This window comes from Trichoderma breve, chromosome 2, assembly GCF_028502605.1.
Source record: "Trichoderma breve strain T069 chromosome 2, whole genome shotgun sequence".
NCBI lineage: Eukaryota > Fungi > Ascomycota > Sordariomycetes > Hypocreales > Hypocreaceae > Trichoderma > Trichoderma breve.
This window is the reverse complement of record NC_079233.1, coordinates 3,491,586-3,516,341: the sequence shown is the minus strand read 5'-3', so window position 1 is coordinate 3,516,341 and position 24,756 is coordinate 3,491,586. Positions and strand designations below refer to the sequence as shown.

The window sequence follows — 24,756 nt, the reverse complement described above, 5'->3', positions numbered from 1 at the left end:
ACGTGCAGATAAGGCTTATCGGGTTGACGGCGAAAATGGCGGCCAGTGATTCGAGCTTGGGGTGGGTTTTGGGGCTAAAGAAACCGCACGCCCCACTAATTTTTGTGTTCTTCATATTTGGGCATCGCGGGCAGTTTGTCGGTATTCACATGCGGCGATAAGTGTGTCGATTGACGAAAATACTAATGACCTGCTTGGCAACTTCTCACAATCTCTGGCCAATTTCACCTTGACATAGCAGCTATAGACATTGGAACTATGAGCCATGAAAGAGGAATGTAATATACACGAGTGGCTATGGCTCAGGTACTAAGAAGGTACACTGACATGAGTGAGTAACACAGACATCTTGGATCACAGGCCGTAAAAAAAAACGTGGACATTCTTTTTTCATCGTAACTCGCATAAAGGGAAAGCTAAAAGCAAGAGAAGAGATTCAGACATCCCAAATCAGTCCAACACCAACTCGAGTATCATTTCTAACTCGTCCTACTCAGCCGTGGCCACGTCGTTAGCATCGCCATGGCTGATATTCTCCCACGAATGGGTCGTCCCGGCATCCGAGACTGGCGAATCGTCTGCTGCAACTGCTGTCTTTGGCGTCTTGGCCACATCGGTCTTGATCTTCTCCATGTTGTTGCCGTTGCTGTCGTCTTGGACTATTTTGACAAGTCTGTATGAGAGGTCACTCTCTTCCTCTTTGAGGTATGATGTCACCGCAGGGCTGCTGACACATCAACATGAGGCTTTGTTCGAATTGCAACCACCTACTTACGGCAACTTTTCTGCTTTCTCATCAGCCATGTTGAATAAGGCCTTTGTTGGTCTAGGTGTTGAATTGAACGAGTACTTTGCAGGTGAAAACACCGAGGAACTTGAATTATTGAAGACCAGAAAGCCGCAACATTCACGCCGGGGCAGCCGCATCTCTTTAAATCCCCTCTGTTTCCCTTACAGACATCAGCTCATGGCCGTCTGTCGGCCAGAGGATATGCGGTCTGGCATCCCCATTGCCGTCCCGACCATCATTCTTCATCAGGCTCGGGCCACGACAACCTAGTGTCTCGCGGAATCGCCAATAATACAGCACCACATCTCAGTTTGCGGCTCTGCGAGGACACCACAAACAGGCTCAGTGACCTCCTCGACTTCACAAAGGCACGTGGTCGGCTCTCAATCCAACAGAGCTGAGGCACAACTTCTGCAGTCTGTAAATTAATTATCTGCATGGCCAATGGGTGAGATGTCTTGGCCTGCGAGTCTGTTGTCGATACTCTGCTTCCGCATGGTGGTGTGCGACATGAGGTCATCTCGACAGTACGCTAGGCGCTCGACACTCGTCGAGCATAGCTCACTCATGGATCCCATCCTCTATTGGTGGACAAGGTTTATCACTGTCTGCGCTTCAAGCCACGGCAACACACTCGAACTGACCGTAAGACGTATGCAACCATACTTGCAGCGCGGTAAGCGCCCAAATACCCACTGTGTTGCGTTGCAGCAACTGCACATATGCCTGACCTCGCCTATATCCGTCGAGCGTCGATGCAATCCGGACTTCAATCGCTCACGTACCTGATTCAATCTGGAAATATGATAGAAAAAAATTGGCGGCAACAAGTGGAAACAAGTTCCCGCCTAGCGGCTACTGTAGGTAATAGGCGAGTTTCTATGCGTTCGCGATGTTTTCTCCCATGTTAGTGCCGGTGGGATGCAGCCCAACGTCAATGGCCAAGTGGCCACTGATTGGACCCCGATGGGGGCCAGTGTTGGATGCAACGAGGCCAATCCATCCATCCATTCCCCCGGCATGAGGCGGTGATGCTCGCAATACACACTGGAACCGGTCAACCAGCTGCTGCAAGCCTGAGCGGCTCTGGCTCCGTCCATTTATATCGAGGCTGCTTGATTCGCCATCCCCCACACCACGTGCGGGGTGATTGCTGGGCGAGGGAGGTGGGTCGTCGTAAAAACCTACATGTAGAGTATTGCAGACATTGGACCCGGTGCCCTGGGCTCAGAACCCAGCCGAAGTGCTGGCATTTCTGTGCTGCAGGGAGAAGTTGTCGCATCAATTGATTCGAGCAACCATTTTTGTACAACGTTGGGCACTCACTATCTGATCTGGGTCGGATGAAGACATGAGCCGAACTAACATTGAAGTGGAACGGGCGCCGCCAACAGCCCACGAGTTACCGCAAAAAGATATCAAGGGCTTCCGCTGAGATCATAGACGTAGGTGGTACCAAAAAGTAGCGAAAACGTTGCAGCCACACGGAAATATACTACGGATATACCTTGGAAGCTCCATATAATTTGCAAGCCGTATCTGCCGGCTATCTGGGTACCTGGCAGAGCGAAGAGAACGCCGGGATAAGTTCGATTCACAGCAAAACTAGTAGTCGACGTCAGGGCTGCGTTGTCATGCTGCACAGTAAGCGTGTGCGACCATAAACAGATTAAGTATCTAAAGTCCGAAGGATCGAGTTTTCTATCTCTTGGCCGCAGCGCCAACCGTTTTGGATCCATGGATACTATTCCACGGACCTGCTCCAGTGCAAGACCGTGAGTACGGCCGGCGCCGAGGGGGGGCCGGATTACAAATTGGTCAAACAAAAAGACGTCTGCCAACACCTATTTTAAACAATTCTTTGGTGTGTCCACAGTTCTAGAACGGATCCTGTGGGGGCTGATTTGCGGGAACTGCTCCTCATGTCGCATAGACAGGTATAGGTACTATCGGCATCTCTTTCCAAAGGTGCAGAATTTTCATCGATGCTCTTTTTCTGTGTCTTAATGTCCACCTTTAGTACCCATCCATAGAATCAATGGCCAGGAAGAGTCGCCAAGCCAGGCGATAATAGTCTTATGGATGGATCTCCGTGCCCGGGAACAGCGTAAGACGACACCTGCCTACCCTGGTAATTGTTAGTCCCTATTTCCAGGCTTACATGCTCGCGCTTTGTCACACTGCTGACAGGCACATGCCAAAGTACCTGTACCAAGGCTGTGGCGGTGCAAAGCTACTGTGCCGTCACAGGCGTTTATCCGGCGGAACACCAGGCGTACATACAGTGGCTTCGATACGCTGTGTGCCCTATGCATGCCAACGTTCCAGCTGGAGTCGAGGTGAAAGGCTCACGGATACGGCTCAGACGCCGACTGTCTCTGGGCATGGCAAATAACGATCAAGTAGCCGCCCGATTTGGGCAATGCCACAGTCCCCAGGCCGGCCACAGCGTCTCCACCACCTGCAGCTCTGCCAATCTACCACCCAGCCAGCCCACTGTGGCTTGAAGGTTTTCCCTTTCGCTCTTCCTAGTAACTCCCTCCCCACTTGAGTCCAGAGCTTGTTCCCGTCTGCAAATCGCCATCTTTTCCTTTATCAACCAACGATTCACGTCTTTGCCGCCCTGCTGTTTGTATTGTAAAGCGCTTGAATCCGTTGCACCGCCGGAGCTGCCACAGCATTGATGCGATTCAGGCCCCCCCTCAAGTGCGTTCCGCGGACGAGCAGACCGCTGGCAGACTTGTATCTCACCCGAGCCCTGCGTCATTAGTTGTCAGTCCGAAATTTGAAGTTGCCATCCCGTTTGTGAGGTCATCGATTTCCCGGCACGCCTTTCCAGCGACACGGCACATACGGACACGACCAACATAGAAGGAAAAGAGGCGGGAGAGAGAGACGCAATGGCGGCGAATTTCGACTTCAGCGCCTCCGCCTCTGCGACGTCGCCGCAGCAGAACATGGCCGAGCAGAGCGCATCGTCGCCGCACCATCCGAACAACGTCACCATCTATCAGACGACCGGGCCTGATGCCCACTATGGCCCCGTCATGGCCCCGGGTGACTCGGGAACACCGCTGCTGAATCCGCGATCCTGCGTCACCTGCCGGAGGCGCAAGGTGCGATGCGACAAGCAGATGCCGTGCTCCAACTGCCGCCGCGCCCTCATCCCATGCGTCTTTCCCGCTCCTGGCCGTGCGCCGCGCCAGCACCGGCCCAAGGACCCGAATGCCCCTCCCAAGGCGACGAGCCAGCGCGAGGTTGAGCTGGTCAAGAGGCTCAAGAAACTGGAGGGCATCGTCGAGGAATTGAGCGGCCAGATCGAAATCGAGACGGGCGCCAGAGTGTCGTCCACCGGCGACTCGCCCTCCAACGAAGGATCCCCCATAGCTCAGCGGGCAAAATCTACCAGCTTGGGTGCACTCGCCTCAGGGCTTGCGGGCGATAGCGATAGCCACTCTACCGGAGATGGCGGTGAATCACGGCTGATGAGAGAGAGCCGGAAGCAGCTGGGTCGACTGGTCTTGAATGATAACAAGGGCACTTCTCGTTATGTTAGTAGTGGATTCTGGTCGAGGTTAAACGATGAGGTACGGGTCCCCCTTTCCTACTCTACAGCCCTTTGTTGCAAGGGCGGCACCAAAACAAATTCCTCTTGCTAACGAGATACATCATATGTACAGCTGGACGCCATCCGCGAGGAAACACAAAAGCTGACCGACGAAGACGCCGACGATTCTGAGTTTGAAGAATCGCCGCCCATCGATTCACCCACCACTGCTGCGAGCTCCGTTTATGACCATCATGCATTCATCCTGGGGTATAGGTCCATCGATGTCAATCTACAAAAATGTCATCCCTTACCCTCCCACGGCACGTTTCTCTGGTCGGTCTATCTAGAAAACGTCGATCCATTACTCAAAATACTCCATGTTCCAACCATGGAGGCTATACTGCGGGAGGCCCGGAGGAATCCGGAAAAGCTAACCCCTGGTAATGAAACGTTAGTCTTTGCGGTATATTTTGCCGCCGTTGTAACGCTCGAGGAAGCTGATGTAAGTCATTCCAACCTGTCCGATAGTCCTCTATCGAAAGCTTTGACCGTTGTATCTCTAACATGGCTCTAGGTTCAAACCAATTTTGGTACAGGCAAAGAAGAGTTACTTGCACAGTTTCGCTTTGCTGTCGAGCAGTCGCTTGCCAAGGCAAACTTCCTAAATACATCTGATTTTGCAGTCGTCCAGGCGCTCACGCTGTTCCTTCTTGTGGTCAGGCGGCACGACGAAACACGCTTTGCCTGGTCCCTCACTGGCCTCTTGATTCGGATCGCACAAGGTCTAGGTATTCACCGTGATGGAACTAACTTTGGGCTCTCTCCATATGACACAGAACAGAGACGGCGTCTTTGGTGGGCCATCCTTACTTTGGACTTTCGTTCCTCGGAAGAAATGGGCACCGACTTGATTGTTGCAGAGGGAGATTTTGACACTCAGTTCCCTACCGCCATCAACGATTCCGACATTACGCCCACGGGCACCCAAATTCCAGTAGCAAGGGAGGGAAAGTCGGACACTACCATTTCTCTGGTGAGGTTCGAGGTTTGCGCCATGTCGAGACGCTTACACGAGGCATCAAATGGTAAGAACTCGTGTACAAAGGTCGGAATCAACACGGTTGCGGAAAAGGAGCAGCTCCTCATTGAATTCTATAAGAGAATCGAAGACAAATTCCTTCAACACCTGGAAGAGGACGTTGACGCTCTGTATTGGGTAGCGGCTATGATATCCCGCATCATCATGGCCAAGATGTGCCTCATCACCTACCAGTCGATGCTGTTCCCGGGCACCGATAGTGAGCTTACGACCGACATCCGCGAGCGAATTTACATTGCTTCTATCGAAATCATTGAATACAACCACAAATTAAACATGGATCCTAGAGGCAAACAATACCGATGGCTATTTAGGACATATACCAACTGGCACGCGATTGCCTACGTACTGGTTGAGACGTGCCGTCGTCCTTGGACGGCGCTCGTGGAGCGCGGCTGGGAGGCTGTCAATGGATACGACAAAGATCTATCGGAAAACATCAAGAGGGCTGATCACGCTTCCGTGTTCCTTCCCTTGCGTAAATTATTCATCAGAGCCAAGAGATACCAGGAATTGGAGGTGGTGCGTCTAAGGGCCAACCCCGAGGAGGCCAAGCGATTGGATCTCGCAGAGAGGATAAAGGCATCTCAGCGGCGATTCGATCCCATCCCCGGCGCTGAAGCCAGGATGCAGCAGGTCAGAGACAGATGGAGAGCCATGGTCCATCTGGATGCGCCCATACCAGTGTCTCTCCCCAACTCTGCACAGCAAACGCCAGCCACCTTTCCTATATCTAAAGATACCAATACTTCATCACAGCAAGCATTGGCCGGACCACACTTCCAGCAACCACAGGTACAGCCACAGGCCGATGCTGAACCCCAAATGTCCATGGACCTCTCCAACGTCACCATGGAGTATATGAATGATATTATGGCACAGAACAGCGTCACCATGGCCGAGCTTTGGAACGTAGGGTCGGTCGGCATGGATAATGGGAGCGGCCCGGCGATGGGCATGGATGACAGGCAGCAGCAGGCACTGCTACTGCAGAACCAAAACCAGCAGCCCAAAGAGGAACAACACCACGTTCCACCATATCTCTGGCCCGAGTCATTTGCGCCATCGAATCAGAAATTCGAAATGGAAGATGCCGACATGCTGGGAGCTGACTTCAATTGGCAGGATTGGAGCCAGAGCATTCGCGGCCTGGGAATGGGTGGCGCACAGTATGGTGCACCGCCGAAGCAGGGCTGGTGAAAGCAAGACACCTGACCTGGGTAAATACTTTTGACGCCGCTACACTGTATGTATACCGAACCATTGGTTTGGAGGGAGAAGCACTCAACTATATACAAGTTATGGGGGACAAGCTGGGGAATGCTTTAGGATACCCTTGGGCGAATGAGGCGTTTCGTCATGGGATTTAGACATGTGTGAATGAGTATTATCTGATGATTTATATATGCGCTATATATACCTACATACTTTATATATGTTACTTTCGTCATTGAATTTCGCCAAGTGTTTCTACTCGAGGTAATGGGCGTTGCAATTTTACCATGCTCCATGTGGTGTTACCCGTGATACTTGTTCGCTCCTTTGTCAACCTATGTAAAGTACTTCCTCTTCATTAGTCTTACATCATATCAACAACATATATTAAACCCTATTATTGCAAAATCCCTACCTTATCTTAGATCACTGTCTCTTTTCAAATTCTTTAATATTTCCAGTAATAGCTATTATTGCCACCCTGACTAAAAACCCCCTTCCACTGCCTTCTCATCTAGGGTAAGTGAGTGCGGCGGGTTGTCATGTGACGCTACTTGACGGGAAGCTTTAGGGATGGAGCAACAACAAGACCTTGCTATGATCTGATTTTAGCGGACCAGACTAAAAAAGCTTATCGGAGAGTAAATACCGAGCGACTAACGACAAGTGAGATTCCCAGCCAACACCTCAACTACCTCTCGCTGGTTGTCTGCGCGCGCCTCAACTCCCACTCTCGAAACAATGGATCCTGGAAGGCGAGCCATGATCGCGGACTCGAGAGGCTCATCGTCTGGCCGTCGAGAACCCACGGCGCCGCGATCCGATTCAGGCAACCGCGTGTCCAAACCGAGCCGACCAGGTCCATCGACGACCGCACGCAATGCCGCCAAATACCTGAGCCAGGACGAGCAGTCACGGCAGTTCGTGGCCGACGAGGACAAGTTCGTGCTGAAGCAGGCGAAGAAGAAGGCTGACATCCGGGTGCGCGAGGGACGGGCGAAGCCGATCGATGTCCTGGCCTTCAACCTGCGCTACATCGACGCGGACCGCGACGCCTTCGATGACGACGAAATCGACGATGAGATCGAGGTGGATGCACCGACAAAGGTCATACAAGATCTGTCTTCTGCCGCGCAGATCTCCGAGCTCGATTCGAACATTGTGTCATACCATGTGCTGGAGACGGACTCGCGAAACCGTCGGTACTGGGAGGCCCTGCGGACGCTGTGCGCAGATCGGAGGGCCAAGTTGGACCCGCAGGGACATGAGGGGAGAGTGGTCAACAGCGTTGCGGACGACATTGACAAGATTCTGGCGCCCAAGTCGTTTGATCAGCTCGAGACCCTGGAGCAGCAGATCAAGGCCAAGCTGCGGTCCAATGAGGACATTGATACGGACTACTGGGAGCAATTGCTCCGCAGCCTCAGGGTATGGAAGGCCAAAGCCACGCTGGCTCGCATAGCGGAGGACATTGAAACCAAGAAGAAGGAGCGGCTTGCAAGCCAGGTGCCTCGCTCAACAGAGACATCCAAGAACAGCGGCCTGTCCGCCGGCGGTATGGGCATCAGCAGCCATAGTTCAGGTGGCGCCAAGGCCCCAGCAAGCAAAGCGGATGCATTTGAAACCAGGAACGAGGACGATTCTCAAGCCACCATGGCGCTATACGACAGAGAAGCGGCACGTGGAGTATCTGAAAACGAAGAGGTTTTTGCGGCTGAAGAGGCCCTGCCGGACGGCTCGAAACCCCCGCAGTGGACAGACAAGTATCAGGCTCGCAAGCCTAGGTATTTCAACCGCGTGCAGATGGGCTACGAATGGAACAAGTACAACCAGACGCACTACGACCATGATAACCCCCCTCCCAAGGTGGTGCAGGGATACAAGTTCAACATCTTCTACCCGGATTTGGTAGACAAGACCAAGGCCCCGACATTCAAAATCATCCGCGAGCACGGCAGGCGTCGCGGAGAATCGTTTGCTGCCGCGGGCGAAGTAGACACTTGTCTCATCCGCTTCATCGCGGGACCTCCGTACGAAGACATTGCGTTCCGCATTGTCGACCGTGAATGGGACTATAGTGCCAAGAAGGAGCGTGGCTTTAGAAGCTCATTCGACAAGGTACGAGGCCGCCATTTCCCCATTACCCGGTTTGCTGCTCTGTCTTGGTCATGCCCAGCCTGGTCTGGCTTGATTTAGATGCAATCCTACACAGCGCCACCAAAGGGTGCCCACCAGTTCTGAGACAGCCGCCACAAGCGCGGTTCCTTAGCTGGGCTTGTGCCCTTGTCGTTCTCTTCCCTTGCATTAGCCATCCTTGACCTTGTCCACTGAGCTAACGCTGTGACCTTGCAGGGAATCTTACAATTGCACTTTCAGTTTAAAAAGGTAAGGATGACAGAAGCACCCGCCGGGGGATGGATGAGAGAAGAAGCCCAACGAGTAAAAGAACAGTCACTAACTAGAGGGTTTGTAGATCTTTTACAGAAAATAATCATGGGCTGGTCAGCGTATGCTCTCCAGACTTTTGTTTATGGAATAAGAGAGATCCTGTGATCTCGGCAAAGCGGCTTCCTGGCTTTACCTGCCAAGGATATGAACATTTTTAAAAAGAAGAAAGGAAAAGAGAAAAAATGGCAAAAAGAAGCGAAGAGAACAAATGAATTGATGATACAGGTACACCGTAATAATAGTACCAGCTCTTCGATCCACTAAACATGAGGAAACAAAGCTAGAAAGACACAGAGAGCTAGAGCGGCAGGATATCTATTTCAGCTAATAAACAAAAAGCAAGGAAAGACAGCCAATTTGCGGCCATCGACGGCATTGGCAGATTCTTTGCGCGTGGTATTCACAAAATTGTGCACAGTCTGCCGCCCTCCCGGACTTCAATGCGCCGATGCTAAACCATCTCCTGGTCGCTGAATCAGGAACATTCGCACACGTTTTGTTTCCCGTCGCACATTCTACGGGAGAAGATGGTCGCGTCCCACTCCTGAGGCTAGAATGCTTCGCGAAGGTTCAGCAGCCTTCCTTCTCTGGAGACTTTGGTGATCCTCTGCAGGGGAAAAGCCCGACATCTCGGAAGATCTGAGGAGGATCTTTGTGCTTGACGCCTGATGCTTCTTGCCGGTGTTCTAGAAGAGTCGGCTGACGCTTCTGACTAGAGATAAGGTCCGCTGGGGAGGGCCTGGAGAGAGAGGACCTCAAAGGCTACTGGATGGGATGGAGTGGCTTGACGCAAGGCGTTCTCCTGCCCTTGGCTGCATGACTATTGGCATGAATCAATGCGAAACGAAGGGCAATCAAACATTGGTAACTCAGCTGGCATCGCCTAATGCATCTTGTTTCCGGAATCGTCTCCTGACATACGCGGAATGCACCTTTCTTTCCCCTAAGGCCTTCAGCCGATGCCGCGGCCCTTCTTTGATGTACATATTACATGGAAGGATTCCTTTGGAAGCTTCGGTCTGCCCCACCCCTGTCAGCATGGGTTACAAATAGACGGTTCAGCGGGATTCCATTACATCTCTCCTTACCGGTGTGTTGAATGCAGCGAGCCGTCGGCCCAAGCCTTGGATCCCGCGTTGCTGCCAATGAGAAGGGCTACATTCGCCGATGGCAAAGAGCGGTTCGTAAATAGACCAATAATGACCAGCAATACCCGTGGTCCGTGTAGAGAGGAGGTGGAGACTTCTGACTTGTGGTCTCTTGAAGCTTGGGATGATGGGATGATGGGATGGGATGGGATGGCAGAGAAGCGATGGCAGCGGCCAGGACGGTGGCAGAGATGGCAGCATTGGCCAGGATTCCTATCCACTGCTGTCGAAATCTTGTGGCTACCACATGGCTCCCTTCTTCTCTCGCTCTCTCTCCTGACCCTGGCTCTGTCACACAAAACTGTCGCCTAAGGTTATGCCGGCCGGCCATCTCATACACATCGACATCCACCCGGCACTGTTTCAACGAGCCTTGCCCGCGTTACTCACAGTGTAACTGGTGGCTACTTCTAAAGAGACAGGAGAAAGGATGAAGGATGGCCCGATTGAGAACCTGCCAGACTTTGTGTGTGTGCTGGTTCATGGGGGTTACACGGCGAACCCTGAGCTGCCTGCTTGTTGACAAGGTCTCGACAGAACGGCACCAAAAGACTCCATCTGCCCGGTCTTGGGGCCAGGACTACACTTGACCAGTCCACAAGGGAACGTGTACATGGCCATACATGTCACCCAGGAAACTTTCGCACACGCCTTGCTTCTCTCTATCTCTCTCGTCCACTCCCTCTCCCGCGCTGCTCTCCTCCTGCACATGCACGAGCGCACATACACACGCACTATCAGAGAGGTGGCGCACAAAGAAGATGGCTCGTGTACTCAAGCGTACCCGGTCCACCTATTGGAGGGGGCAAGGTTTGAGCAGGCACCTCACTAGTGTCCACGGTGTGCCGATGCAACAACTTTGCTCACACGCCCCGGAGCGGCCGATCTGGGATGATTCTCTTCCCGGAGCTGGGAGCTTCGACACCCTGGTAGTGGTGACAGAGAGCGGCGAGCATGCTTCTTCTACCCCATGGCACGGGCAGCCTCTATCTATCAGAGTCCTCTCCACAAGATTTTGATAAATAGCTTCACTCTACCCACAAGATCTGTGCTGTCAGGACTAACTCGACGAGAAGCAAGAGCTGGACACTTCTATTTTGCTCCAAAGAACCTTACAAACTTTGTCTTCCCTCCCTCTCTCACTCGTTTTTTCGTCTTCTCATCACTGTCATCCCGTCGGCTGCCTTTGTTTCCCCCCTCATAACTCCCATAGCTCGGGTGTTCCATACTGCCATTCTTGTGACACTTGGCCGCCTCCACTTACATATCTCCTTGGGTCATCACTTTTTCCCATTTTTCCCGTCCCCTGACGGCGTTGTTACGACATCTAGGCTTCCTTCTTCTACTTTGAGCAAAGAAGTCTCCGGGCCAAGCAAAACAACTACCTCCTTTTGCTAGCATTCTTTGCTCTCTTTCGACACACTTTCCCTTCCCCCTTTGTCTCCAAAGCCTCCCGCTGTCTGTCATTCTATGGCGTCGCCAATTTTAGAAAGGGAGCTTCCGGTGGATAGCTACACGGATTTCCGCCACCCCCAACCTTTAGAGCAATCGGGCTTGATGGCTTGCTGTTCACCTGCGACCCTCTTGACTGTGCCATCTGGCTTTGAACAGGGACAACAGCATCACCAACCTGATACATGTTCGTTTCCTCCGGCGGTTTGCGCTCTCCCCCAGCAGCAACAACAAGGGCAATACGATTTGCAAGACCCGCAAGGAGGTCAGCTTCTCTCGCCGCCGACTTGCTGCAGCGACGCTAGCTTGTATATGAGCCCGTACATGTCGTATCAGTCGACGGTACAAAACATCTGGCCATCGCCTCCTCTAGGACCGGGAGATATCCAGAATTGTATTTCCTTCCAAGACTCACCCGTTTGTGGGAGCGCATGTCTACCCATCTACAATAGCAGCAACGACAACTCGCCCACATCTCCCAGTGGATGGTCGACGGTGTCTGGCTACCCACCGACCACAGCCTTCTTTCCTCAGCAGCATCCTGGAGATCAGTCATTTGCTCAAGTCTGCACTCCCATGTCGGCACAGGACCTTCCCCAACACTATTCAGACATGCCCACTCCCTACACAGAGAGTTACCACGCAGACTCCGACACTGAGATGCCAACTGGCATGAAAATGTCGGTGTCGTCTTCTGACGTGATGCCAAGTTTGTCTGCAGTCCCGCCTTCTTCGAGCGTTGGCTCTCCAGAGGGTCTGCGAGCAGAGACCCCTGCTTCTCTGGTTATGCCCAAGATCGAGCCCATGGATAACCAAGATGCAGACTTTATGGATTCGATCCTTGCTGTGCCCAACGCTGCCGATCCTGCTCCGGCAAGCGGTGTTGGACACGACGAGAAGAACGACGAGCCATATGCGAAGCTCATCTACAGAGCTTTGATGAGCCGACCAGACTATACTATGACTCTGCAGGAGCTCTACCAATGGTTCCGGGACAACACCAACAAGGCTAAGAACGAAAAGGGCGGATGGCAGAACAGCATCCGCCACAACCTGAGCATGAATGCGGTGAGTTCGACCCCAAAACTAGCACCTCGCTTCTCTATATGCAGCTATTTTGTTTTCTTTTCTTTTTCTATGTCCAGGGTTCAGGGATCCCATGTCATTGAGCCCTACATGACACTGCCCACCTTTTTTTTATGTTTTTGCTTTTTTCTTTTCTTCGCGTCTTGTGTTGCTCCGACAGCAGTACCAACTCCCTGGTTCACTGTTTGATACATACAATTTGGGGGCTGGAACAACCGACATGCTGACTTTTTTCTGACCCTAGGCATTCAAAAGACGCGATCGCAAGCGCGCCGATGGAGTTGCGGCCTCAACGTGTGTAGAGGACGAGTCGCCATTGGCAGGCGACGCGAAGCGGGCAAACGAATGGGTCCTAGAAGATTGGGCAGTTCGTGACGGTGTGCAGAGCACGACCAGATACCGAAAGGGGAACTCTGGGCGCCGCTCGAACAGACGAAGCTCCAGCCAGACAAACGTGGGCGGTGGCATCAACATGCGGCGAAGCAGCCAACGCAGCTCCATCAAGGCCCTATCTGGCCAAAAGGGCGGCTGTGCGGCCAGAAACGCCCGAGTGAGGAGCCAGATGTACAGCCAGGAGCTGTCACTGGCCGATGGGCGCCAGTACCGACTGATCGAGAGCGGACTGGGCTCGCCACCGGCCTCGAGCATGCCGGATGGCTTCTACTCCATGCCCATTGCCATCCCACGGATCGACCCGACGGCCATCCAGACCCCAGGGGCGCACGGGGCGGATTTCGGTTCCGCAGATACAGCAACGGACCTCTTTGGGCTGCAGATGACAGGACCGCGGATGGACCAACAGGTGGCTGGCGATGACGGTGTTTCATACATGGGCCAACAGGAGCACATGTACACGGCCTTCCCATATGAACTTGCAGATGTCCATCTAGACTACTCTGGCGATGTCGCTGACCAGATCCGACGGTATGACTCCATGACGGGCACCCCCAGGATGAGCTGGGCCACTCCCCACGGCATGTGAAGCAACAGAATCAACACGGGCCCGAGCAAAAAAGCAGCAATAGACTGGAGACTTTGCTTGCGCCATTGCTCGTGGCTCTGGCTCTTCGCTACTGCTGGAGCCCGTCAAACCAAACTCTCTCTTTTGCTCTTGTGGAAACGAACGAGCTGGTCTCGGGGAGGGGAGTTTGGCATACACAGCGTCACGCTGGACGGTTGGTTGTGCGACACACACAGGCTCCCGTTCCGATTGGCGATGCAATATGACTGGCTACGCACACAACAGACACACACACGCACGCACGCACGTACGTACGCATACACACACACATCACACATACACACGTTTTCTTCTTCTTCTCGCCGCGTTCCGCGCCGGCCCTATTTCAAACTTGCTTATAAGTTCGTACGCACACATGCGATGCGGGAGGCTTGGACAGGAAACGGCAGAGCAAGACAAGGCATTCACACACACAGATGCAGCTACAGCATCAACATGAGCAACTACAAAGCATCAGAACAACAAAAGCACGCAATTTAACAGCAAGCGGAGGAGGGGAAAACAGCGCAAACCAGCATCACCGCTACGAACTAGGAATCAACTATTGGCTCGATGCCGTAAAGTTCTAGACTGCTGCCCGCTGTTGCTGCGAGAGCAGCAGGCGGAACTGGTACGACGGGGCGTGGGGATGAAGGCCGGCCCATGCGTCCTCTCAACGTGGCTTTCTGCTGGGTGACACCAAAGAGAACCAGGCAGCTGTCCGAGCCACAGAGAGTATGCACACACCTCCTCCCCCATCGCCACAGGAAGAAGCCAGAGACGCTCAGCAGGGGTATCCCCTCCCCCTCCCTCTCTATCCCCCGACCATGTACACGGCTATCTCAGGCGAACCAACAGCCGCGTCCTTTTTTCCCTTGACAAGGATCTGACGCTCCGGAGGCTATGCCACCCTCCCATTTTCTTAAACAGGACAGGGGGGATGCCTAAACAGGCGAACAAAGGCACACTCACTTCGCACGAGGCTAGTCAATGTGCCGCAACATGGGGGATCCATGAACACATGAATAGCCTCTGTTTCTTTTTACTCTGGTGTGCCAAGGCAGGTTGACCTTTGGTATCAGTTGTCTCTATGGCTCTAGTTGCCCCGATGTGCTCCTTTGCTGAGCGCCTCTTTTCTCTCTTCTCACTCTACGGAGTACTACTATTTTGTTTTCTTCTTCTTTTTTTGCGCTCTAGCAAGGATGCCTTGTCGAGATTAGAGACGGACTCTTTTTGTTATTTTCTGTTTTTGTGTTTGAAATACATTGAGTGCAGCTCACGCGATGGAAACGATTGGAAAGGTACGAACAGCGATGGAAATGATTGGAAAGGTATGAAATCAGCGATGGAAACGGGAAACATGACACGAAATGGATTAATGGAACATTGTACTTTTGGTTTGGATTTGGATTATTGGGATGAAAGCCTAGCGAGTTTGTTTGTGTGTGGGAAAAAGAGTCTGCTGCTACTGTACTCTTGTGTGTTTGCTGCTTTCTTTACTGCTGCTGTTGCTTTGGATCTTGGTTTGTTTGTTTCTTTTCTTCGTCTGGTGACGGCTGCTCTGCCTACTTTTTGTTGAGCGTCTCCATACCCGTAGTGTTTTAGCACTGCTAGTTTTCGCGAGCGGTTTTTTGTGTTTTTTTTTTCTTCTTATCTTAGTTTCAATTCGGTTTTGGGTAATTTGTATTTCTCTTTTTCCTTATTGGGTTTTTATATAGAGGGTTCTTTTCATATAAGCTTAATTATCACGGGGTTTCCGTTTTGTGCTTCAACCATTTGTCCAACTTGCTTGACAGCCACATTTGACTTGTTGAGTGATCATCTACAGTACTGTACGATCCCCTGGTAAAACCAGATACGATAGATACAACGTGTGATCTTCCCGCCGATAAAAACCTTCTCTCCCTTAGCCGGCAAGTTCCGACTAGAAAACTTTCCTAGCGTTGGCGCGCCGTGTCGTGAACCAACAGCATAAGATAAGAAGCACACAATGGTGTTCTTTTTTTTTTGCGGGTAGCGAGATCGCTCCCAAGGATTTTCTCTCACTTCTCGTATTCCCCCAGTTTTTGGTGACTCCGATCTTTTTGGTGACATGCAAGTCCTTCTCTTAGCTGAAAGTTGAGTCTAGTGTCCGCCATGCATTGACCGGCATTGAGCATTGGATAAGGACGCAGTGCGAGTAGCAAATAGCGCCGATGGGTTAAGACTAAGAGGACGCTCCCAACAAGGGAGTGAGTGGTGTAAGAAGAGTCGGTGAAAGAAGGTACATACATACATACATACAAGTACATACATGCATGGATGGACTGCTCATGTGGCATCATCGTCCTGCCCGTGTATGTACTTGACGGGATCCATTGATGTGCTTTTCGCCATCTCTCACCAACCAGAAACCCTGGAAGCGGTGCAGTAGTGCCATCTTGCTGTTGCTGGGGGTCGGTCGAGCCCGAGATGAGATTTGAGGGGGTGGGGATAGGGAATCGACAGGGACTGGTAAGTAACATGTATAGTCTTTCGAAAAAGTAGAAGCAGTAGTAATGGACTTTTGTCGAGTGAGGCTGGAGCCAAGGATGGCCCTGGTCTGTCTGGGGGGAGGATTTTCCTGCAGCAAGGGTATGGCGAGTGATGGGCTATGGATGAGATGGAAGAGAGGGTGACGGGAGAGACAAGAAATACCCAGCCACCTTATAAAAACAAAACATGCACGGCACGTAGCATCATAAAAAGAAAGGTGAAGGAGCACATGGACACATGATACAGTGGACAGAAGAGCAGAGAATAGCGGGATAGAAGGGCAATGGGCCTGAGAGAGGCTGAGGAACTGACAAGATGTTGGTAGAGATGTCTGTTACAAGAACCTCCTCACTAAGAGCTTCTTGTGACAACCTCTCACATACTCCATACATGTCTCCAGAACTCTCAAGGTTATCAGATGGACGCAGGTACAGTGATCTGGTAGCATCTGGCCCCGGTGGCTCGTATCAATGGCCGGGCCTTGCTTGGAAAACTAACGCCGCCACGACATTAGCTCGAGCACCGACTGAGCCAATGGGCGTAGATGATCGATCTCAATGCCCTCTTGAGGCTCCAGAACCTCTGCCGTTGCTTAGTGCCAAGCCAAGAGGGCCCTACTGCAACAGGCGGAGGAGAGTGTCAAGCAAAGACTTCAAAATTGCAGAGAACTACTACGAAGCCTGGGCCGTGTCTATCCTATCCAACCCTGGCCAGGCCTGTAACTCTTTTCACCGCGAGATACTCATACACCTTGCTGGCAGCAGCATCCCGGAGAGTTTGCTCTGGAGGGGGGGCAAGGACCGTTAGTATTGTGCATAGATCCAAAAAACGTGGCATAAATAATGCAAGTTAGACGTTGTATTCTGGACCAACCTCGAACTTTGGACTTTGGCACCAACAGTGCAAACTCTGCATTGTAGATCCCAATTCCCATTGGCTTCACCGCTATGCAGTGTACATGTAAGAGAAGATGGCCACTCCTCACGGCCGTTTCACGTACACTAACGGGGGGCATGAGTAGTGGCGGGAGATGTGCCTCGACGGCTAAGGTGTGCATGGGGCAACGCTCTAGAAAAGCTCTGCTGCTGCTTGTGGTCCCTTGCGTCTACTCGTACATACAATGTTAGTTAGTTCTCCCCCCTTCTCTCTTCTCCCCGTGCCTGAAGTGCAGGTCTTTTGGCACTGATCGTGTATTGTCTTGAGCGTCGGCCATAGAAAAACCCCAGAGTTAGCCTATCTGTTCGTCCCATGGACTTTTTGCTCTCTGATCAAGTACACTGGCCCCATGCCTTGGATTCTACGAGTGCTACTCCGATGCCCCCGGCGATCATGTGGGAGCACAATAACCGGGGCGTATCGGGTCCGTGTTCATGTATCGCCCATAGTGTGTACGAGTAGTACCCATGAAATGTGCGGAGAACAACAGCATTCCGCGGCCTGGCCCTGGCGGTTCATCTTCATCTAGGAGGTTTTTTCATTCCTGTACGCCAAGAATAGTAATTGTTTGTATAAACCGCGCTAGATGACAGCTCCGAACAGGGTTGAAGAAGAAGTAGTTAGGAGTGTACTGGTTAGTGTTATCGGCTGCCATTGAACAACACACATACAGAGAGAGAGAGAGAGAGAGAGAATTGGGGGACTAGGAAGATGTCTGTGGTTGCCGATAAGTGGGCTTGGGGATCCGTTTGGAGTCACCGTCGTCAAATCTGGGAATTCCAAGCGAAAGAAAGCTGACAAGGCCCACACGAGCATGGCGGAAGAGAGTTGTTGAGAAGCTATCTGTGTAAGAGGCCCCTTGCTAGACCATCCTCTTCCGCTTCTCCCCTTTACTTCTCTCATCATTAGCTACTCCCAATGCCGGTGTGGCTTGATCTAGCCAGGTCCCTTCCAATGGGGTGGGGATATTGTTGACAAGGAATGAGAGTCTTGTGTGTGGCAACGCTGCGGCCGGCCCCGTGCAGTTGCAGTTGCGAAGAGAGGGTTGGGCTGAGTAATGACGCTACCATCTTAGTCGTGGGCGTAATCTGTGTGTTGCTTCTTCTAGATCCAACGCTGGCCTCTTACGAATATCAGAGAGAGGGCTGAAGATCCGGACCGTAATCGTACACTGACTGCCCATCGTTACACCGCAGAACAGACGGATCGAGAAACAGGAATGCGAGCCAAGTAGACGGGGCAGTGTGCCCTTGCTCCTGATTCTCGTCAGCTCTTGATACTCGTCAGTTTAAAAAAAGAAACGCGATACCCGAAAGGCCAGGCAGTGAATCCTGCTCGATGGCCGTGATCCTGGTCGGTTGGGGAGATCGAACAAATCAGCGTCTCTCGGTTTCGATGCGATGGATTCGTGGCAGCGGCTCACATAGGCAGCTATTCTCAAGCTCCCTTCTGTTAACCTTGCTTTACCGAGATTGCAGAGGACTGTACTTGGTGTGAATTAATCATTCAGTTGAGGCTGAGAAGATGTCTCATTGTTGCACATGTAGGCTGTTCCCGCAAGCTACTCGTACCATGCGTAATTGGAGGCCGAAAGAGGGAACGTGATACGCTGGAGATGGCCGTAATTATGATATGCAACTGCTATTGAATTTCAACAGGCGTATTCACGTAATATTTACGGCCTAGGTGAGACCATGTTGTGTAATGCGATACTCTCCAAACTATTACGCAAGACCTGGGCATCCCGGTGCAAGATAAGTAAATAGGCAGACGCTCTTACTATCGACGCTTCTTCTTTTCTTTGTTCCCCGGTGTTGTGATCAAAGCCGTGGCGTTCCAAAGGCCCAATCTCGTCTCACCCTGTTCAGTCCGACCCTCGCACCTTTGGGGTCGCCTCGCATCTTGACGTAGCTGTACAACCACCAGGAACATGAAGACATCCATCCTCGTCCGTCTTAGGGCCATGCATGTCGTAGCACTGCCTTGGCCTTTCAAAAAAGCAGCCACCCAAAGCACCCTTGTCCTAGGCCAGGCGCATTGACACTTGACCACTGATGCAGCGGCTTACCGGACGGCTAGGCCTTTCAGCTGAGCTTCTGACAGCCACTCGATGTAGGTAAACGAGCGGGCTTCTCCGCGGTGCATGTACTGTAATATATGATGGATATTAACTCGCACTTTGCCCGGTTTCGTTCGCGTGCATGAGGAGGTGCTTTTCGTACGCGCCTCGTCGAGAGATGTGGGCTTTTGCGAGATTGGCGGGTGTCGGGTCGGGCCTAGATGTTTTCTTTTCTTTTTCTTTTCTTTTTCTTTTCTTTTTTCTTTTCTTTTTCTTTGCCAGGTTTCTCATCTCCATCCATCCGGGTTCTTCTTGTAACGCAAATCCACTTACATGTACTTACTCATACATCTCAGACTCTGTCTCAGGTGCAGCTAAGCGCAATGCACGCCTTTGTACTCTGTATGGTACTCATATTATTGTGAGCCCACTCAGAGCCCACATAGCAGGAAGACGGTCTTGGCCCAGCGAAGCCCAAAAAAACGTATTCAAGAGATTTTGAATGACACTGACCACTCTGAGGCTCTTGTTGCGCTGAATTCTTCACATTTCTACAACAGTTCGCGGTAAAAGATATCGCTCAGATTCGACGAGTCATTTCCGGTTTTTATTCTTACCGACTGCTCTGACCAGGCGGCAGTATGTTTAAGCACGTCGGCCGTCTGTCATGGATGACCGTCATGGCCGATCGATTTTGTGTGTTGTACATATGCATCATGTTCGTGAAGATGGAAGATAGTCCCTCTTCGCAGCCCTTTTACATAGAAGACATCGAGCCTCCCAGCTAACTCACTACATCTGTCATGATCTCGTTTCCTTATTTCACTCACTCTTGCGTAATAACAGAAGTCTGGGCAACAAGAAGCGAAAAACGTCTTCCAATAGAAACAATACCATCGATCTACCTCGATAGTTACCGTCCTGACTTCAATCGTAGCTTCTATTCTTTACATCGGATGAAGTCGCCAGATGATATTGGACGAGGGGTATTTGCTCAACAATGCGCTCTATACATCTTAAAACTTGGACCGGCGAGGAGTCAGAGCTTAAGATATCCTGAGACTTTTTATTATTGTTGGAAACGACCGTGCCACGTTGTTTACTGATGCTTACACTTTCTCCATATCTACCTAATGGTAGGTTGCGGGATATATCAATTGGTAACAAGGTATCTGCCTTATCAATGAGTTTCACTAGCTACATGATATAAAAGAAATGGTCAATGTCCATATTGATATGTATCCAAAATATGGTTCATTTCTCTTCTTGGAATATAGACTGCTACACGGCTACCAAGTGAATTCTAAGTACATCCATGCACCGACGATACCATCGTCCCCGTTGTACAATTGTTCCCATATACGTGCAAGGCCAGTCCCTCTTCCTTCACAAGACTCTTTGAGAAGCCCATATTTCTTCCATTGAATACATGCCTACTCCTTCTTGACCGTTCAAATTTGAGTCCCGCCAACAACACTCATGTGCTGAAGTTCCCCGTATTCTGCCAACCCCCAGCAAGTGTGGTATGTTATGAATTTCAGCAAGACTCGATGAACCTTATCAAGCCTATATGGCGCAGCAGCCCAATTGGCACCTGAGGGGAGGAGGACAGCCGTTGATACCACAAAGAAGACAAAATGGATCGACTGGTGGGAGGTATATGTCGGCCTCTCCAGCATTATCCTGCTCAGAAGCAGTGGGAGCACCGGCAACCAAGGCAGCGGCGCCAAGGGCAATGAAGAGGATATTTTTGAAAAACATAATGTTTCTTTAGTGAAAAGGTGATATTGTTATAAAAGTTTGCGTTGTAGCTGAGGATGAGATGGATTAAGCTAGATTGTAGAGAGTTGTTTGGGCCTTTTATAACCCGAGGCAAGCTCTCAAGGTTCATCACGATGCTACCCATCGGGACTCTCCGATGCATACATAGCCGATATGATGTTCAGACATGATGGAGCTTATGACATATATCACATAATATTCTGATACACCAGCCGTCTCTTTGTTCTGGTTTCAGTACTTGGCATGACCTGGTTGGCTATAACGGTTCGGCGAGGTCTAAGACAAATGGCCATCCTTGCGTCAAGCGACGTTCCGTGTCGATAGTCCGAGCAGGGTAGGTTCCCGAGATAACAAAACAAATATTACGTCTATGTTGGCAGGGGCGATTAGGGTTAGCTTTGCTCAGTTGTCGTTACGTAGTGTGTAAGTCGAATACACCAAGTATTGCGCTTGTCTTCAATTTTGATACCATGTTAACGACTGGCTATTCAGACTATCTAGATGATTGTCTAGAAGTGGACTTGTACAGAGAGCGGCAGCATCATAATCAGGCTGTGTTGATGGTGCTTATCCAATACAAAACACCAGCCAAAGCTATATCCAATATCGTGACACCCATTTCGCCTTATACTGTATTGATTTATTGATTCAGTAACATCTCTTGATAGATAAACGTATCCAGCTAGAGCACAAAGTCCATGGATATTCCATTGCTAGCGAAAGGATTTCGCGGGTCATCATCGATTCCTTGTGACATGAGCCGGCGCTTCACGTCAAGTGCTATACCCGTGGGCCGTTCCAGGTATTGAATACTTGCAGAATGTACCGTTGGCGCATCCACTACTCAGGATGACATTTGGGCACGCTGTGAACGCGAGACAAGGACCTTACAGGACCATGCAACTCATGTGCCACATAGTAGCGTAACAATAAATGGCTCAAAGGAGGACGGCGTGTTTGGCCGACGGTAACCTCCCAACCAAGTCTAGCTCGACGAGACTGAACGACTGAAGTTTATAAGATTCTTCTTGCACCGTGTCCCAGAAGGCACAGAAACGGCCCAAGCCGGCTGTGCAGCTCATGTTTCTGTCGGAATGAGCGACTGTAACTAGTGAGGAACTCGTTTATTAGTTATCCAACGACACGCTCATCCCTGGTGAAACCATGTTTGACAGATGATGCCTAGCATGTATGATTTGGAGAATGGATGAGCAGATTAGAACCGCCTCTTTTTCTTCGCCGGCCCCGCCGCTGCCTTCTTCTCAAGTTCTTTTTTCAACTCTTCCCGCCTTCGATCAGCACGTTCCTGTGAGGTTTCTCTGGGTTCATTTTCAAGTTGAAGCTCTTCGCGCTCTGCCGTGCGACCACGCTTGGAAGTATTATCCGCCGTAGGCGCTTTTGAGCCTCCCGTGTCAGCCTTCTTCCCAATAACTCCCAGCTTCTTCGGAGTGGGAGGCTTTGCGGTCGGCCGGGCCTCCGTGTCCTCCTTCGCCTCGACACCTTTTGGTGCCTCTGTTGCACGTATCTTTGCAGTGCCGCCGATACGACCTAAACCCCCTACCTTAGAAGGTGGTTTGGTTGCAGCTGGCGCGGGTATGGGTGTTGGCGCGGAGGAAGCTGTAGGATGGACTGAGGGCATTTCATCATCACTAGCTTCAGACGCTGTTTCATCATCATCTTTCGGGACTGGTGCCGTCGTCGCCCGTGATCCGGTAGATTTGGTGTCCTGTAATGAAATTCCAGGCTTTGATTCACTCGAGCCGATATTCGCCATACGTGACGCAGACTTTCCTGTGTTGGGTTGCGGATCCATGTCAGACGATGCTGCTGGAGGAGGCGCCGTCGGCAACTCCTCTTCGTCCTCTGTTGAAGCATCATCCGGGATGGCTATAGGCGAGCTTTTATTCCTGGACTGAAGGTGTGGAGGAGTTGGCTGAACTTGAAAATCGTCATCTTCTGCACTTGTAGATTTAGCAGCTGGCGATTGTGATTTTGTTGTAGTGGTTGTTTGTTGTTTGTTCCGGTGCACCAGCTTTGATGTGCCCTTGAAATCATGCCACCATTTATCCAGTGCTGGTGATGCGTCCACTTGTATCAGGGAACGTCTATTCAGTCCTTCCCCATTGAACACATTCCGCGCAAGATCACCAACATTGGTTGGGTAATCATCAATCGCATTAAGAGTTGACTTCCAACTACTCTGGCGAAACGGCGCCAACCCCTTGACCTTGTCTTCCGCGGTAGCTCTCGACACTTTTTTCTTTCCCGAAAGAGAGGTAAAGACATGCTCAAGTCCAGTTCCGGTAGCTTCCAATTTATCGGCCAACTTTGCAATGACTGCGTCTTTCTGGTTTAGTGCCTGCACCAGCGATTCCACCTCTTGATTTCTCGTGAATTGAGCCTCGAGTAGAGGCAAAACGAGATCAGTAGCAATAGCCGATGGCGGAGACTTTTTAAGATGAATAGGCCACTTCAGGGGTTGAAATCCCGGCAGCGGACAAGTAACCACGAGGGTCAGGCCGTTCTCTCCAGCCTCTGTGGAGGAGCCTGGTGACAGGGTGAGAGAAGTCTGCTCATGGCCCGGTTGCGTGGGATCTAGGGCCGATCTCAGACTCCCAAGGAACTTGGCCATATTCTCGGGTGTGTCACTGGGGTCTATGCTTGTGTTCTCACTCCACCCCCTCATACAAATGGACTTTCGATCCAGGCTTTCAACCCAAATGTTGGCCGTGTCAGTGATGCGAACGGTGTACGCGGCGGTGCCAATGTTAACCGACACCAGGAGCATCGGTATGTCAGATGATGTGGCCTGCGGCAACGGCCGCCAGGTCAGGTCGCCAGACATGGTGCCACCGGGAGAAGCTCAAAGAGACTTTGGTGAGAGAGCAGCGTTGTAAGGTCGAAAGCACTGCGTGCTTGTGAGGCAGCACCCGTGTGCCCTAAGGGGCGTTCTCGGTGAATACAAGCTGGGGGTTCTCAAGGCCGAGCAAGACTGAGCAAGGTCGGCGTTGCACCCACTGGGACGTGCGCAACGGATCTGTCTCTGCCGCCAACAGCCCTGTGGCCTATGGGCTAGCAGGAGGAAAAGCTCGTGAGAGGGACGGGGCCCCTCAATCTCTGGGATGCCGGTCTTGTGCCACAGGGCAATATAGGACCGATCCCGTTTGTGTAGCCCTCGGCTTCGCATTCAAAACGTGTAAGAGTGCGGCACGGGAAGTCTCTCCAGAATAACGGCCTATGGTTGAAATCGGAATTGTTCTGGAAATGAAGCAGAACGCGTCGAGACCCATCCAGTGGCGTCGCGGTCTGGTGATAAGGCACCAAACCATTAATCCTTGCTCTGCCTGGATCTTGGACCGGAAATAATTGGATGGATGGATTAGTAGCGCTTTGGGCTCAGCCGGCAATTGGCCTGGACAGGTGGTGGCAGCTGCCGAGGTTGCCGTCGAGATGCAGCATCATTCACACGGATCAGATTCGCCTTGTGTCGGTGAATTTATTGCTGCAGTTTTGCGAGTGAAAGTATCGAAGATGGATGGTTTTTGGTTTTTGATTTTTGACTTTTCCCTTTAATGGTGCAGCTAACTGCGCCTAACAATTAACGTTGGGCTGGCACCTTCCTCTGAATCGCAAACCGATCGGTAGCTGCAACTTAGTGGTGGTTAAAGTAGTGGGTA

At 51.4% G+C, this 24,756-nt stretch overlaps 5 protein-coding genes across 5 annotated transcripts; 3 read left to right on the top strand and 2 right to left on the bottom strand.

Annotated features, from left to right (window-relative positions):
- Positions 1 to 489: 489 nt before the first annotated feature.
- Positions 490 to 804, bottom strand: T069G_03270 (uncharacterized protein; the record flags this gene model as incomplete). The annotated part of the gene is made up of 2 exons (XM_056170480.1): positions 490 to 724; positions 776 to 804. 2 exons carry the CDS (start codon positions 802 to 804, stop codon positions 490 to 492), a joined length of 264 nt encoding a protein of 87 aa, XP_056031372.1.
- A 2,886-nt stretch (positions 805 to 3,690) lies between these two features.
- On the top strand, positions 3,691 to 6,639 carry T069G_03269 (fungal specific transcription factor domain-containing protein; the record flags this gene model as incomplete). Its single annotated transcript, XM_056170479.1, has 4 exons — positions 3,691 to 4,377; positions 4,471 to 4,842; positions 4,915 to 5,385; positions 5,446 to 6,639. 4 exons carry the CDS (start codon positions 3,691 to 3,693, stop codon positions 6,637 to 6,639), a joined length of 2,724 nt encoding a protein of 907 aa, XP_056031371.1.
- A 756-nt stretch (positions 6,640 to 7,395) lies between these two features.
- T069G_03268 (conserved mid region of cactin domain-containing protein) lies at positions 7,396 to 9,145 on the top strand (the record flags this gene model as incomplete). Its single annotated transcript, XM_056170478.1, has 3 exons — positions 7,396 to 8,772; positions 9,007 to 9,039; positions 9,128 to 9,145. 3 exons carry the CDS (start codon positions 7,396 to 7,398, stop codon positions 9,143 to 9,145), a joined length of 1,428 nt encoding a protein of 475 aa, XP_056031370.1.
- A 2,869-nt stretch (positions 9,146 to 12,014) lies between these two features.
- Positions 12,015 to 13,770, top strand: T069G_03267 (forkhead domain-containing protein; the record flags this gene model as incomplete). Its single annotated transcript, XM_056170477.1, has 2 exons — positions 12,015 to 12,770; positions 13,033 to 13,770. The coding sequence occupies 2 exons, from the start codon at positions 12,015 to 12,017 to the stop codon at positions 13,768 to 13,770; spliced, it is 1,494 nt and encodes a 497-aa protein (XP_056031369.1).
- Positions 13,771 to 22,295: 8,525 nt separating this feature from the next.
- On the bottom strand, positions 22,296 to 23,924 carry T069G_03266 (uncharacterized protein; the record flags this gene model as incomplete). The annotated part of the gene is made up of 1 exon (XM_056170476.1): positions 22,296 to 23,924. One exon carries the CDS (start codon positions 23,922 to 23,924, stop codon positions 22,296 to 22,298), a length of 1,629 nt encoding a protein of 542 aa, XP_056031368.1.
- Between the last annotated feature and the right edge of the window lie 832 nt (positions 23,925 to 24,756).